The sequence below is a fragment of the Limulus polyphemus genome, unplaced genomic scaffold (genome assembly GCF_000517525.1).
Source record: "Limulus polyphemus unplaced genomic scaffold, Limulus_polyphemus-2.1.2 Scaffold3213, whole genome shotgun sequence".
Classification (NCBI taxonomy): Eukaryota; Metazoa; Arthropoda; class Merostomata; order Xiphosura; family Limulidae; genus Limulus; species Limulus polyphemus.
Window position 1 is genome coordinate 76,677 of NW_013668823.1, and position 16,355 is coordinate 93,031.

The following is a 16,355-nucleotide window of genomic DNA, read 5'->3' on the forward strand; positions in this document are numbered from 1 at the left end:
GGGCGAGCATGTTTGGTGGAACGGGGATTCGAACTCGCGACCTACAGATTGTGAGTCGAGCTCCCTAACCACCTGAGTAGAGAAATGTGTGTTTCAAAGTAATTTGCACCAATATGAGCGAATTGTCATAACTTTTAGAAATTTAAATCTGAATATATTCTATTATTTATGTCTGAAATTACATATTTTTCTTTGAATTTATTGGTAGAGCATAGAGGACGCAAAATGGAATGGTTATTAATTACTGTCACAACATTGACAGAATTATAGGATTATGATTATCGTGTATGGTTTTTGTGTATGAAAATTCAGAGTGCTTGAAAAATAAATTATATTGATTTTCCTTTGTAGTACATTGTCAGAGAAATATTTTTAATGGCGTATATATAGTTTTTGGAGACAATATGAAAGTGTAGTTGGAAGTTTGACAATGTGACGTAATGTAAGTTCTAATTTGATGTTAAATGTACACTAACTTGTAAGTGTAAGTGACGAAAGTTAGGCATTAATATTAATAATGTTGGAATTGTTTTTATTCTTATATAAAGGTTTGCAAATAATGCAAAATAAAACATGTGAATAGTGGATAAGATGTGTTTGTAGCTGTATATTTAGTACTTAACTTTGTGAAGCAGAAAGTGCTCTGGACTAACACAATCTGAGAACTTTGATCTTGATGGTTGGGATTAAGAAACTGACTTTTGTACCAAAAGCTATAAAGATTTTAATGTGATATTGTGGGCCTACAAAGGGAGTGTGAACCACTGCTTTAACCTCAAACACATAACCTTCACCAGAAAATTGTCTGTCCTTAGCAGAAATTCCAATTTCATAAGGAAATGGAACAAATGATCAGACATTTAATTTCCAGTGAGTAACAAGGAGACATATGGCCCATTTAGGCTATCCCATTTTCAACAACCATCCTTCTCAAAAACTATTTAGTTAGAGAAACTTTTTTTTTTTTGTTATATGTAACCCTGATTTCTATACTCATTCAGTCTTCTCATAATTTCCTGAAACACAAACTATTCAACAGACTGAACACTAATATAAAATAACACCACTTTAACTAGAGTCATTTATGAGTTTTCTGTATTTGTTATTGGGGGGGGGGGGGTAGAAATGGTGCCTCTTTTACTGAAGCTGTTACTACTAGTGTAATTTGTTTTCCTGCATTATCCCACAATGTAACTTTTGAGACCAACTATTTAAATAGTATTTATTAAAAAGATAATCCTCAATCAGTGGTACAAAATATTGAAATAAGCATCCTCTAAGTTGTCATCAATGTTCATTCAATTTTGTTAAAAGATGGTCAGATTTCTCTTTCCTGAGGAGCTACAGTTTACTGTAAGCTCATTTGTTGATCACAGTTATACAATTAGACATACATTGGATAAAAAAAAAGATGTTCTATATTTATTGTTCAATATTTTTTTGGATTTAAATTTTGAGTAATATTTCATCTTTTTTAACTTGTGCAATTAAAAACAGCAGAGATGTGATTAATTTATGTTGTCAAAGGGTATTTTTGTTATATTTTTAAGAGTTTCTAAGGATATTGACTTTAGCAAAGTAAACATGTAGAGGAATAATTATGTACTCATTTACTGTTTTGAAATATGTTCTTTACTGAAAACTGGATTTTAATAAAGAACTTCTTAGCTAAGTGGATAGGAGCAAGTTGCTGGGCAAAATATCTGCATAACATTTGATATCAGTGTTAGGCAGACTGCAGAAACCTAACAAATTTAAATGCCTGATTAAAGTCACTTCTAATGTCTGTATACTTAAGATAAAAATACGCCCAAAACTTTAAGCTTCTCTATTTAGGTTAAATTTGTTAGATCAGATATCATCCCAGTAAATGTATTGTCCTGTCTCTCATGTTGATATCTGTCCTGTTGTGCGTGAACTAAAACTGTACAGAGCTCTCTGCATGTGGATTATGTCCGTACTTAAGCTTTGTCATATAGTTTTAAACAGGTTTTATTTTTACAGTTAAATTTGTAATCCCTATACATGCACCAAAATCCACAACTCTATGATAAAGGCTTCATGCTTTTGATAAAATTATATTGTATCCTTTTTTTTCCCCCCCACAACACCAATACTCTTGTCTCACTTCAATTGAAATTGTTTTCCAACTTGAAACTGAAGCTTAATATTGCACATTCTAGCATAGTAACTAAAACTGTCAATGCCCTTTTGAATATGAGAAGTCTGAAGAATATATAAAATTTAAGGACAGCAAGGTACCTGTTGGTCCACCTAGATCATCCTATTCACTAAACTGTAAGTTTTGTTTTTAAGTACCAATCCTTGTCATTTAAATATTTATCAAGCCTTTCCTCAATCTTCCACAAATTTACTGCATGTATTGCATTTGAAGGCAACGCATTCCAAAGGTCAGTGCCTTGTTAGAAAAATAAAATTGTCTTAGCTGAGGATAATTCCTACCCTGCCATAATATATACGTGTTCTCTAGTTCTAGCATTCTCACCATTAAGTATGAAAAAAGATGATACAACAACACTATCAATTCCCTTTTAAAATCTTAAACATCTCAATTTAAGATATTCTTTAATTCTTCTTTTTTCAATATTTTTAGTGTTTCCAAGGAAATATTCTTAATATTAAAGTCATTGTTGTGAACTTTTACATTCCTAGAAAAAATAAGCATAAAAAATATAATTTCTTGAATTGACCAGAAATCCTGAAAATACAATTGTAAAACAGGAACAACAGTTCAGAGAACCACTATTTAATACCAAATATGGGATTAATGGTGATTGATTCTAAATTCATAATTTTCTGTGTGAGCAACATAATTTTATTTAGAAAAGACAAATTAATATATAAGTATAGTTCTGGTCTACAATTAAATTTTATGTATTAATTTTGAAGATATCTCCAAATCTATTTTGAATTCCACCTGTTTCATTCACATAGAATAAGTTGTGTTTACTTCCCAACTTAAAATATTTTAAATGCATTATATAGTGCAGAAATGTAATTGTCATTAATGTTTTATATGGCATTTGCTTAAACATGTCCTGTACTTATTTCAAAATTACCTTCATGTTCATCTGATAAGTGTTATCTCACTAAACCCTCATACATATTTATTAGCTCGTTATATTGCTATATAGCTGATGTACAGTGTAGTGTAACACATATACATATATACTGCTAGTACCTGCATGCTCCATCTAGTAGGTGAATCAGTTCACAGTGAGGTGATGTAGAAGGTAGGACACTTGCTTAAGTATACTGGTTTTAAATTAAGTGTCTAGCATCAACTGCAGTTTAGGTCTGTGCATCAAAAGCATATTTTTAGAACAAATGTATGAAGGAAGATGTAACAGCTCTTTGAATATATAGTAAGTTATAACAGATCTTAAATCAGTTAATTTAATATTAAAATATCTGTTTCATGAAAAACTAATTTTGTGATTAAAACTAACAACAAACAGTAAAATATCTTGAAGACATGAGAAATTAGAAAAAAGCTGTACATGTATTGGTAAATAAAGGAAGTTGTTTATATATTAACTTGCTTTTCTAAATTACTATGTGAACTATATTTTTGTATCATTAATTGCAAGGTAACTCACTTGGAATACATATTATTTTTGTTTTTAAAATTTTTTTAGATGAAAAACACAGACTATGAAAAGGAGGATTTTTGTAAGATACAAAACACTGAGATGGCTAAAGAAAAAACTCCCGTATCAAAACCTGACCAAAATGTTGACAAAGAAAGAAGTATTGAAGATGGAGTAAAAAACTGTGTGGCTAGTGTCTCAGTTACAGATAATAACATGATTAGGGACATTCAGGAGAGAAAAAGTGGATGTTCCAAAATAGGTAATCTTAGCTCAGGTGAGAAACCAGAACCAAGGTTTCAAGAAGGAAGCAGGAAAAAAGACCAAACCCAATCAAAAACTAGTTGGCGGAGCCAGAGCTTTACTGAACATGGATTTCATAGGAAGAGGCCACAATTATCTGTAAGTGATCTACCTCGGAAACCTTCTCACTTGACTCGTAGTCCAAGTGGTGGTTTTGGATTTCAAAGAAAAGGACTATCCACCCATTCAAGCTCGTCTTCTCACTCCTCTGGAGAGGCAAGGTTTTCAATATCAAGTTATCGTCCTCGGCTACATTCAGACTCCTTCCCTGAACAAGGTTGTCTTCTCCCTCGTGGCCTTAAAGATCAACATGCAGCACACAGGTGTGGTTGGTAAGTGTACAGAGAACTTTAGAGTGAGCTACATCTCTTGTGTATTAGTTCATCACTAGTGAGATTTTGAAAGTTTATGATCTTGTCATGTAAGTAATGAGATTTATAGTTTCACATTTTATGAGAGATGAAAGTATTTTTATTTTTTACTCGCACTAAGCTTATGAAATTTGTTTGTTTTTGTGGACTTTGACTTTATTCTGGTGTTATTTTCATTTTTAGAAAATTGCTTTCTCAATGAACAAACGTACTACATAAATAAAACAAATAAAAATACTGCATCATGTGTTTTCTTGCCCCCCAGTGGCACAGCGGTATGTCTGCGGACTTACAACGCTAGAAACCAGGTTTTGATACCTGTGGTGGACAGAGCACAGATAGCCCATTGTGTAGCTTTATGCATAACTACAAACAAACAAAACAAATGTGTTCTCATACTCTTTGCATCTCACAAAGGTGATCAAGTTGGTATTTGTTCTAATTATCTGTATACATTTGGTTGTACCTATGTATGTAATGTGTAAAATGTTCTTGTATTATTTTAGTATCATGCATTCTTAAGTGAAATGTTTTGGATTTTACTAACCTTTAGTCTTAGACTAAATGTTAGTTGACGTGTTTTTTTAATAAACCTGCAGTCAAATACACAAATTAAGTATTTGAAATTCAGTTTTTGCTTGCAATAATGTTTCATGTCCCGTGCCTATTTATTTTATGTTTAACAAATATTTTGAAGTACTAAAAGAATCAAGATGGGCATGGAAGAAATGTTACTACCTTCTCTGTAGATAGATTTTTATTTCATCTCTAAACTTAGCTCTTTACCTTCCAAAATATTCTTTACAAAAAAAATAAAAATAAATCATCTGTAGCTGATTATTATCTTTGTACATATAGATTGTTACTTTAAAGGATTTTAGGTAATTAAAAAATAACTTTAAAGATCTTATATATTTTCATGTATTACTGTAGATAAAAATAAACTTTCTTTCATACTACATGTAAAATTCTTGTTGAAAAACTTCAACAAACTTTTCTGATTCATTATCATTACTGTAAGTTCCAGTTTACTTCCTTCATTGGAATTCATATTGACCTCATTTTAAAGTTTAATGATATTTTTATATTCACTAAATGGGTCATAGAAAGGCATGATCTACTAAATGTGATATCTGTAGGTGACTAATACATGTAACCTGATTTAAAATCTAACTTTCCTGAGGGGAAATTTTCATACATTTGAGCTTTTAAAATGGTTGCTTTCTTACCTGGTACAAAAATATACATTTTGAAATACTTAACAAAATACATGTATGTTTGTTTTAATACTGGAATGTCAACTACATTTGTTTGAAAGTAATTTCTTTTTGTCAGTGTGATTTTAATATAAAAACTGGACAGTACTTGTATAAGCAGATTCTTTCTGTGGGTTAATGCTACTTACGAATAAAAACTGAAAATTGCTTATGAAACTTATGGCACTTCACTCTGTGTTAAACTATATTTATATTGCATGTGGCTGCAAGTAAAATATCTAAAATATTTGTAGTTTGTATTCATAGGAGAGAAACCTTTCACTGTAAGATAGAAGTTGTTTTACCAGATGACACTATTTTGTAACACAGTTAACAGTGTATAAGTCATAGGGGAAAGTTTTATATTTTAGCAAAAATTGCAATTTGAGATTTCGATTACATTGCAAATTCAGAATTAATGATTAATAACAAAATAATTCGTGTTTGGATTTAGTTAATTTGTAATAAATTCCTTAAAAATTGTATCTGATTTTGTAATCAAAAATAATTATAACAGTAATTGCTTTTAGTTAATATTCACACAATACAGTCCATGTTACAAGATAACTTTAGATATAAGATTGGATTGTGCCATTTCTTACCTTACTTGAATATTTATTATTATTATTAGTAGTTTTTTAAAAACTGCAGACTTTAAAATAACAACTAACTGATGTATAATGGGGATCATATTAAAATATAAGGTTTCAGTGGTGGCAAAATACATTGATATGAAAAGCTTTAATGTAATTATATTTGAGATAACTAGTGTTTCTTTTTTTTTTAGGGTACAGAAACTAATTATGTAAGATAAAATAATTATTTTGAAGTAGTGGTGACTCAGGAATATTAGCTAAAACTTATTACATGATATTTAATTCTTGGTTCAATTACATCAAGCATGTGCAATGTACAGCCCACGAGCCCCCCCATGAAGTCATTTTTTTTCTGTAATCAATCAAGGAAAAAAACGAGTGCCTACAAAGTGATAAAATTCTGGAATTAAATTACTTTTAATAAATAAAATATAATGAGTTTATTTTTACTTAAATTATTCTATTTTTGTCTCAATGACAATTATTGTGTATATAGGGGTAATCACCAATGAAGAATTTCTAACTATATGACAACAGCCATTACAAATTCATCCAAATTAGTCAATATCTTTCCTGTTGGAATGAAGCTTGTACTAAAAAGAAATAGACTATCTTCTGTACAAAAAACAATTTAATATAATATGTCATTTGGCAGATGAAAACCTTGGCTTTTTATTGGTTACAAATAATATAGTATTAAATGTAACAGAGAACGATTAAATCCTGAAAGAGAGAATGTGACAAGAGGGGTCTGATTTTCTGTGTGATGGTTCTATAACCTAACAAGATTGAAGGCTAGGAAAATTATGCTTTGTTTGAGTGATGATGATATTATAGTGAGTAATTTACATACTTATTTGGAAGGGTAGTAAATAAATTAGAGAAAAAAAAATGTCATATTTCTCACATTAGAGGAAGTTCAGGATTTTTTTTTAATATTGCCTTATAAGTTTAAGAACTTAAAACTTGTATAATATTAAAATACAGATTGTTAGCTACAAATGCATCTGATCCACCTACTGTTATGGTAAATGACTTAAAACATTTTATATTTCATAAGTTTTATTATTTGAATAATACTCTCATTTGCTGTATATTCTACTGCTAGTCTATTTGTACCTTTTTTATGGTAATAACAAAAAATTTTGTTAAGGAAATCACAATCTTTTTAAATTTTACTTTTGCTTCATACAGTGTGGCCCGCAAGTACTTCCCTCTGTGGGACAGCAGTAAGTCTTCAGATTTATAATGCTAAAATCAGGGGTTTAATTCCCCTCGGTGGGCACAGCAGATAGCTTGATGTGGCTTTGTTATAAAGAGAAAAAACCTATACCTGCAGGTACTTTTAAAAAGTATCCCATGAATTTTAGATACTGTTATGACAGCAGAAGTAGTATGATGCTGGTAACATGTGATGAATTTCTCGATTGATCATGAATTATCGTGTAGGCCCGAGTTTGTTCGAGACACTCTCTTTTTTAGTATATAAGCCTGGCAGAGAAAGCCTGGAGCAAAGGAATGTATGGTTAAAACGAACAGTAGTCGCGGTAAGTTATCGAGATTGTGAATTGTTGTGATTTATAGCATGTATTATAAAAGTCGTTAAGTTTAAAACAACGAGGAACGTATTGACTGTGGAAATTCTGTGTACTACAAAGTTCATATCGAGAAAGAATAAACTAATTTTAATCAAGAAGGGACTTGTATCGCTGAAGTTCCTCGGAAAGAATTGATACTGGAAATTAACAAACAAGCAGATACATAACAATATAAAAAGTTTAAAACTGCTATAAGTAGGATAAAAATCACAAGCTCACACACACAGTAGATTCAACAACCTATACATTACATAATGATACATACATTCTACAGTGGAAAATTATATGATTGATTTGCTCAATAATTTCTTTAATTATGTGCATACAAAGTTGTTGATGTATTTGTTAAAAACAATTCTGAATCCTGCAAGATTAATAATAATAAAATTATTATATTATGATTGGAATGATGATGATGGTAGACATGTCTAGAAAGGAAGTGTTGCATATCTTAAATATTAAAGATTTGGTTTTGTGAAAAATATCATTTAAAGATTAAGTGGTAGTCCTTTTCCAAATACAGTTTTATTTTATTTTTTATTTTTTTTGTTTACTGCTTATTGTGAGTGACCTTATTTTTTGATATTTTTCAGGTCAGAATCAGATAGTGGTTCTGGTGTTTCTCCAGCAGAGGGCCAGACTAGCCCTGGCTTCCATGATGAAGGAGCTGTTGTACCTTCTTCAGTTTGTACATTTGATCTAAGCAAAAGTAAGAATTGAAAATATTTGAGTTATTTCTTAGGTGAATCATAGTGGTAGATTAAAGTACAAGTTATACAGAGATCATTACTTTTACTACCTACACTTCATAATCTTAAATGTTTACAAATATGGGTCAAAGAGAGGGTTGGGGCTACTATCCAAATTAAAGTAATATATTTGTGAAATTCCTTCTAAAGAATATCCAATTACACATTTAGAAGTATAGCATAAGCATCATAGGTACTGATTCAACTAATTTTTCTTCTTCTCATTAGAATCAGATAAAGTTTCAAAGATGCAGAAAAGGAAAGAATCAAAGGTTAGTGTTTTTAAAAGTTTTAATGTGGTTAAACTAGTGAGAACAAATTAATATATATTTCTAAAAGCATGGCTCAGCCTTCATTTTTGAAGGCACGAACAAATGGTGGCTGTTTTTTTTTGTTTTTTTTCCACTAGCAAATTGAGGACTGGTACTAGCAACAACATTATCTGTAACTATGTCATAATTAATTATATCAAGTATTAATTGTTAATAAATATGTATATATTTTATTTGTATGTATAGATCAATCTACTGTGTCATGTTTCAAAATATTTTTTAACATTAAAACTCATTTTAATTTTCATATTACAGAAGATATGCTCAGTTTAGGCAGAAACTGGTGTATCCAGGTCATGAGCACCTTATTTATCAGTGTCTTCAGTAGTCTACTGCTGATTGCCACCCTCAACTATTGTATGTTATAAAATTATTTTATTATTACAAGCCATGGTTTAATACAGATGCTGACCAAACATTAGAAGCTAATAGCTCTAACATATGTCTAATCAAAGCCAAATCAAGAGGAATGTGGAAAGGATGATCTTTAGTTAATTTGATTTTTACTTTATCATTACCTTCAATGAGCAACCACTTTGACAGAATATTTCTAACCATGCTGCTGACAGAACTTCACATCAACTTGCCCCTAATTTGAGTCTAGCTAGCTGATCCATATGTTAAATGCCTTGGCATCTAATCAACAAGTTGAAGCTACAGTCTTCTTAACTCAATTTCCTGATCATTAGACTTGGTACGACATGTCACCAGCAAGTGAAACAATGTTATTAATCACAACTGTAGTCACCATCTATTCTCAGTTTTGCAATATAAATGATTAAAATGTATGTATATTAGGTGTATTGATATTTGACAAAAAGAATATGTGAATATTTATTCTGTACTGGCAATTTATTATAGTGCTTTCTGTGGTATTGCACTCCTCTCTTACGTCTTGCACTCGCACAGTGTTGGTCACGAATAACACGACTATATTGTCCACATATTACAGTATACTTAGCACATTAATATAAATCTCTAAGGTTACTGTAAAAATCCCTAATATTTATACTATATAGATTTCTTCCTACTATGTATTTCATCAAGAGTGATATTCATGGGTCATTGGTACAACCAAATATCAGCTGGTGTTTTAAACAGTGGTAAGAAAACATGAAACATCATATGATGCATGGAGCAGCAAAAACATTAAATGGCATAGATGTTGCCAATTAGGTCATCTTTTATACCAAACCATAGTTTGCCATATTGAACTTGACCATGAAAAAACTAAAATAAATTTGTATAAACAGACCATTTTCAAGTAATTGTGAGTTGAAAAACCTTTAGGTTTATGGCATGAGTATTGAGTTTAAATATCAAACTATCCATGAGTGCTATGAAACATGATGAAAAACAATACAATAACAATATTTTTATAAACGTTTTATTTGCAGGTCTTAAAACACATCTTTTCAAATTTAAGGGACTTGTTATATAAAACTCCTGTATAATTTCAATTACTAATAGAAATAAAAACTTTCACTACATTATTTATTCATAATTCAAAGATGACTTACAGATGGTGTAAAGAAATAAAACATGAATAGTTACTGCAGGAATAAAACAGTTAAAAATAATATCCACTTTTTTGCTCAACAGATCAGTTCCTAAATTAAACATAATAATGGAGTAATGCTTCATTCTGAAATGAATACTCGTCACTGTACACAGATAGCTATTTTCCTTCTGAAGTCATGCTTACCTACCTGAGAGACTTGCATGCAACCAGCCATGTGAGAACTCTCACCTAAATTCACATTTATTCATGTATGTGTGCTCCACTATATGATAACATATCATGCAGTAAAACCCTCCCCCAGTAGGTGTGTGACATACCTCCTTTTACGAGTCAGCCCTCTATGTTCGTGCAAGAGAATCCTCAATATTTTCCTTGGTACAGTTGTGTGAAGATTTGTTTTTGTTTGCTGAGATTTGTCCAATAACTTCTCATCTTACTTTGGTTGTGTTTTAACGTAATCTTTATGAATTCACAATTCAATGTGAATTCTCCTTCAATTGATGTGGGTGAAAATATCACTCACACTGATCAAATTCCCAACAATTCTGGAAGTCCTTTATCTGTGAAAGATGTGACAACCATTGTACAATATGTGATGGGGTCCATGATGTTGCTGGGATCCTCTACTTCTGCTCCTACCACACAATTCCCTTCTCTAGCATTTGATACTGATGCTGAGGATGATGATATTGAATGATTTTTTTTCCCACCTCCAGGCTTTGCTTTGGGTACCTCCAATGCCTTCAAAAGAACAACTCTAATCTTCTTTGAGTTTCCAGAACATCATTACCCAAATATATACTATTCTTTCTCTGTCCCCCATAGCCTATGATGCTTCCTGTTCCCTCTTACATAACCTATCTCCTTGCAACTTCTTTCTTTTTCCCCCTCTCCCCTGATATTACCATTCATGCCAACTCCTTTCTCAATGTACTTCATGTTCGTGTAACCTCATCTGTCTGATTCCTATCTCCTTGCTTATAGTCACTCTCCCCTACCTTCCCTTGACATCCAACACTTGGAGTCTCGTTTGCTGGTTTGAGGTGGGGATGGATTCCTTGTCAGCTTTCTTGTACCCAATTTTCCTGCCTTCATACATTATTACTGTCCTTCTCAGATACCTCTCCTCTCATCACCTTATGATGGAAGTACCTCACCATTCCCCTGTAGGGCTCACGCTTAACTTTTTTTTTTTTTATTGGAGCCCGCATGGCCCCAAAACATACATTTTTAGGGGCCCATAAGCAGTTTTAGGGGCTAATCCTATAGCTCATTTTAAAATGTACCGTATAGTGAAAGTTACCAGAAAAATCACTAAACTAAATAGCAGATGTTATATGAATTGAAACGAAACCTAAAATATCAACATATCTAAATTTATTTTGTTGTGAACTCGTATTTCATGAACAAAAAACACAAGTCAAACCATTTTATTTTTCAAACCACTTAAATGATTTTTATTTCATTTATGATCTTTAATTTCTCTAAAACATGGTATAACAGTAACTTTTTGTTCCCCTTAAAGTAGTGTCCTTTAATAATCAAAATAAGTAATGAATGAAAACCTATGCATCACTGCTAGTGTAATCTATTCTTGTTCCCATATAACCCATTACCATCTAGCTGACATACATTTGTCAATAAAATGTCAAATAGTTTTGATGGAAATATGGAAAAATCATACAATTTATTTTACCACTAACTTTACAGCAATCAATTCTCTCATATCCAGCTGTTAATTGGTCATTCATGAATTTGAATTTGTAATGAGCAAAATGCTCAAATTAGCAACATATGGAAAACATGCAGATAACTTTAAAATGGCTTAGGTAGTAGTGAGTTAAACTTAAATTAGTGTCCTTTTCTAATCAAAATAAGTAATGAAAGGAAATCTAGTATGCATTTGTGTCAGTGTCCGATAATCTCCCAACATCCATTTCTTCGATTCTTCCGTTGACCCCCTTTTTCATCACTCTCCTGCACCTGCTTCTCAATCTGGACCCTGCCAGAATTTGGTCTCCTTGTGCAAAGTAATTCTGAGTTCTAAAGATGGATAACTGTTATGGTATGAAAGTCACTTATTGAAGGTAAGTGGAACATAACCAGAAGCTGATAAGTGATCCTGTCAGTTCACAGACAATATCTAAAATTTGTCTTGATCATCTTCATCTTGCTGAATCTCCTCTATACCTCAGCAGAGCTAGCTGGTACAGACGGCAGTAGGTCAAAGAGGCCACAGGTGTTAGGTAGCTCCTCCTTAACCCCAGGGATGATAGCAGCCCATGGCTAGCCTTTTTTTTTGCTATGCCTGGTGAAATTAAGTAAAGAAATAGATGAGGAAAATGTATCAGATAGACGATCATGAGAATTGCATTATTATTTCTGTTTTTAAATCATTATTTGGTGTTCATTTAAAGTTCTTATTTTATATTATGGAGTGTTTTACTGATAATCAGAATCGGGCCAATTATTCCATAATTGAGCAACAATCGGAATCAGTCGAATTTTCCAATCAACGAAAAATCAATTGTCAAGAAATTAAAAATAACACCACCCAGACCAGTTTATTCACAACAACAGTCTACTGATTTGTAATTATGCTTACAATCGCAACCCTGTACTTTCCCTTTTTTCTTTCGACATAAAGCATGAAACATTATTCACCTTAGAATAAAATATCATCAGTTAAAACAATCTCTGTCTGTTTCTCATTTATTTACATGAGTTGATAAACTGAATGAAAGAAAGATTAAAAAGCAATGTTCAGTACATCACGAAGCACACCCATTTCTTTACAGACTGTACATTAGAAACAGTTGATAACAGCACCCTATGCACAGAGGTAATACACACACTGTGTGCTTGCTGGAGATCTGTGTGGGCTTTTCCTGTGAAGTTCTTGGTATGATACACCATGTGGCTCCCGTTAGTACCACACTGTATATTAGTTCGGTGTTTGGGGAGGTTGCTGATGAGCACATGACAACAGAGCGATTGGAAATTTGGGATGTCCTGTTACGTTTCAATAGCACACGTCACTGTCGGAGATGTCACTAAGTTGAAAGTGGTAAAGGGCTATATACAAATATTTACAAAGTAAATAATCTATTGGATAGCTATGGAACATTCTATTTCATCTTTTGACAGTCCTATTATTTATGAATCTAATCAAAAACATTTTAGGTTTAAAAAAAAAAAAGGTGTGGGCAAAAATGGGTTGAGCCTCATTTCAGCATCGGTCTTTGTAGATCTGGAAGGGTCAGGTGCATATTTGATCTCTTCCTCCCTCCTTGACTGTTATTTTAATTGAGGCTTGTAATCTTTTTTTGTTTTATTTACTATTTATCCTTTCCTTTTCAGGGCCATGTCCATGAATATTATCCTATGGCTGGTGTAAGTAAAGCTCTTGAATGGGGTGACTTTTATTTTTGATTTGGTTTTAGATGATTTGTTAATTGATTGTGTGGTATATGGACTCCAAAATATGTGCATGCTGTATGGAATGATAAAGTGCTGTTTAGCTATTTCTACTAAAAGTGTGAAACCATCAATACTGTTTGGGGGTTTCTGTACTGTTGTATGAAATCTAAGAATGTATTTTTAATTGCTTTAAATAGGTGATTTGTTTCATTTTCAAGTATGTTTGTTGGTTGGGTGTCTCTGATTTGGGTTATTTGTACATTTGAACTGTTAGGTTGTTTCTGGATTTGTTTTGTTGGCATTAGCATTTCTGGATTTAGTAGTTATGATTGTGCTGTATGTTGTAGTCTGTATGGGTGCATTCTGTGTTACTGGTGTTGGTAATAGTGGTGTTTTTCTGTTTGATTTATTAGAGTTTATTTGTGGGTGATGTGTATTTTGAGTTATTGTGTATATTTTAGTTTAGATGTCCTTATGTTTAGAATATCCTTTATATTTAGCTGTGTGTTGCTGTTGGCAGCTACAGCACAGTGGATTACTGTGTTTTTTGGACATTCTGAGTTATGATGGTCTCCACCCCAGTCCACACATCGTGGGATAGATTTACATGCTGCTGCAATGTGTCTATATCATTGACAGTTGTAACACTGGGTTACAACCATGGTGGGTATTTTTGCTTTTTCAACCTGAAATCTCTGATACCATAGTATAATACCCTCAGATATTATACTTGTATGTCCTAAGACTGATGTGTATAAACTTTGATCATGTTTGTTGGTGTGTTTGTTCTGCTTAAAATAATTCATTCTGTTATTTTTTGTGATGTTCTTTTGTGTCAGTTCATATTGTATTTGTTCTGCTTGAAATAATTCATTCTGTTGTTGTGTATGTGATGTTCTTTTGTGTCAGTTCATATTGTATTTGTTCGGTTTCTATGCTAAGGTGTACACCTTTAATTACAAAGGCTTTAGCATTAGGTTTGTTTCCAGGTTTATGCATTGTGATGTTTCCTGATTTAAATGCATCTGTTGTCATTGTTCCAGAAGTGTGTTGAGGACACTTATCTTAGCCAGTCATTTGATGGCTGCTAGTTTAACTTTTGCCTTATGACAGTTTATCTCTTGTGCTAAGTGTGGTTACTTGTAAGTGCCTGGAACACCTTGTATTATTATTATAGAAAATTTTGGTGGTTGTTTGTGTACCTTTGATTTTATGTTTGTGGTTTATATTTTTCATTGTTTCTTTGGTGTTACTAGTATGGAATCATCTTGCTCTGTGTGTGTTTCTATGAAGTTGTTTGTTTTTTTCGTGTACTTCCATTGTTTCTTGTGACTGTATTTGTGTTCCTTCATTTACTTCTTTTTGTTTCATGATATGTACATCTTCATTTGCTTCTTTTTGTTTTGTTATAAGTACATCTTTGTTTTCTTCTTTTTGTTTCTTTGTTGTGCTTGTGCAATCTTGTGTACTTCTTTATGTAGGGCATAAAGTATTTGTGTTTTGTGTTCTTATTTATGTTCTTCATGGTGTGTTTGAATATTCTTCCTTTTGTTTTGTGTTATATGTTTGTTTCCGTGTCTGTGCTTGTGGTATTCTTTTTTTTTACTTTCCCTTAGTCATTTTCAGTTTTCTCTTTGGTCTCATAATGTAGGAGAGATTCTTTTTTGCAAGGACCACTAGCTGTTGTAATTGTGGACTATTTCTTGTGTTATTCTGTTACCCAAACCAGACTTACTTACGTCTTTGAAAGATGAAGTCATTCGGGTCTGTAAAATTGTTTTGTTGAAGTCGTTGCTTTGCCAGATAATTCTCTACCTTTGCTGCTATAGGGAGTTTGGGAATTTGTTGCTGGTTTCTGGTAGTAGATTTATTTATAGATATCACTCACGCACTTTGAGGGTATTGTTGTATCTACTAGCTGTTATACTAATATTGAGCCTGAAGATTTTAGGAGAGAAGCGAGGTATGTGTTGATCATTTGAATGCAAGAAAGATCATGTTCAAAAGATTTAGTGTTGGAGAAATGAAATCAAAATTGGTGCCCAATATAGCATTGATAAGAATTTTACAACAAATATTCATTCATTAGTTAGTCAGGCCACATTTTTTGTTCAACTTGGGGCATGATGGTGGGGAAAACAAAATATGTGGCCTAGCTAACTAAGAAATGAATATTTGGTGTAAAATTCTTATCAATGCTATAAATGCAGATATCAGTTTGGCTGCCAATTTTGATTTCATTCCTTTAAGTTGCATGCTCAATTCGTTTTTGACTGCACCTTTTTACACACATAAAATGTTTTTGATTAGATATAATAACTTTTTGTCAATACAAACCACAATAAGTAAGAAAGTGACACTCAATAATAACCAACATTAGCTTTAGGAGAGCATTCCTATTATTTGGAACAGACCTATACTTTACAGACCAACCAGATTCTTTAAGATATATAGTGGTAGTTTTTCCTCTCTAAAACAGTGTTAGTAACTTCCTTTATATACACCTGGAAAAAAGTTAAGCACCCTCGTGTTTTTTTCAAGTGATTCAGATTCGACGTTCTTGTGACTGATTATAAATTACCATTCAATCTAAACGT

The 16,355-nt window shown here is 32.1% G+C and overlaps 1 protein-coding gene across 3 annotated transcripts in view; it reads left to right on the plus strand.

Moving 5' to 3' along the window:
- The first annotated feature begins 249 nt into the window (after window positions 1-249).
- LOC111088147 overlaps window positions 250-16,355 on the plus strand; it is a 39,325-nt gene continuing 23,219 nt past the window's right edge. Inside the window, exons 1-5 of one of the 3 annotated variants that reach the window (XM_022397309.1) lie at window positions 250-442; window positions 3,660-4,246; window positions 8,329-8,444; window positions 8,713-8,756; window positions 9,072-9,596. In XM_022397309.1, coding sequence (XP_022253017.1) covers window positions 3,660-4,246; window positions 8,329-8,444; window positions 8,713-8,756; window positions 9,072-9,089 — 765 coding nt within the window. In that variant the 5' untranslated portion in view covers window positions 250-442 and the 3' untranslated portion in view covers window positions 9,090-9,596. Of the gene's footprint in view, window positions 443-823; window positions 871-3,659; window positions 4,247-8,328; window positions 8,445-8,712; window positions 8,757-9,071; window positions 9,597-16,355 lie in introns of those variants that run through there. The other 2 variants (XM_022397307.1, XM_022397308.1) reach the window with 2 other exon arrangements.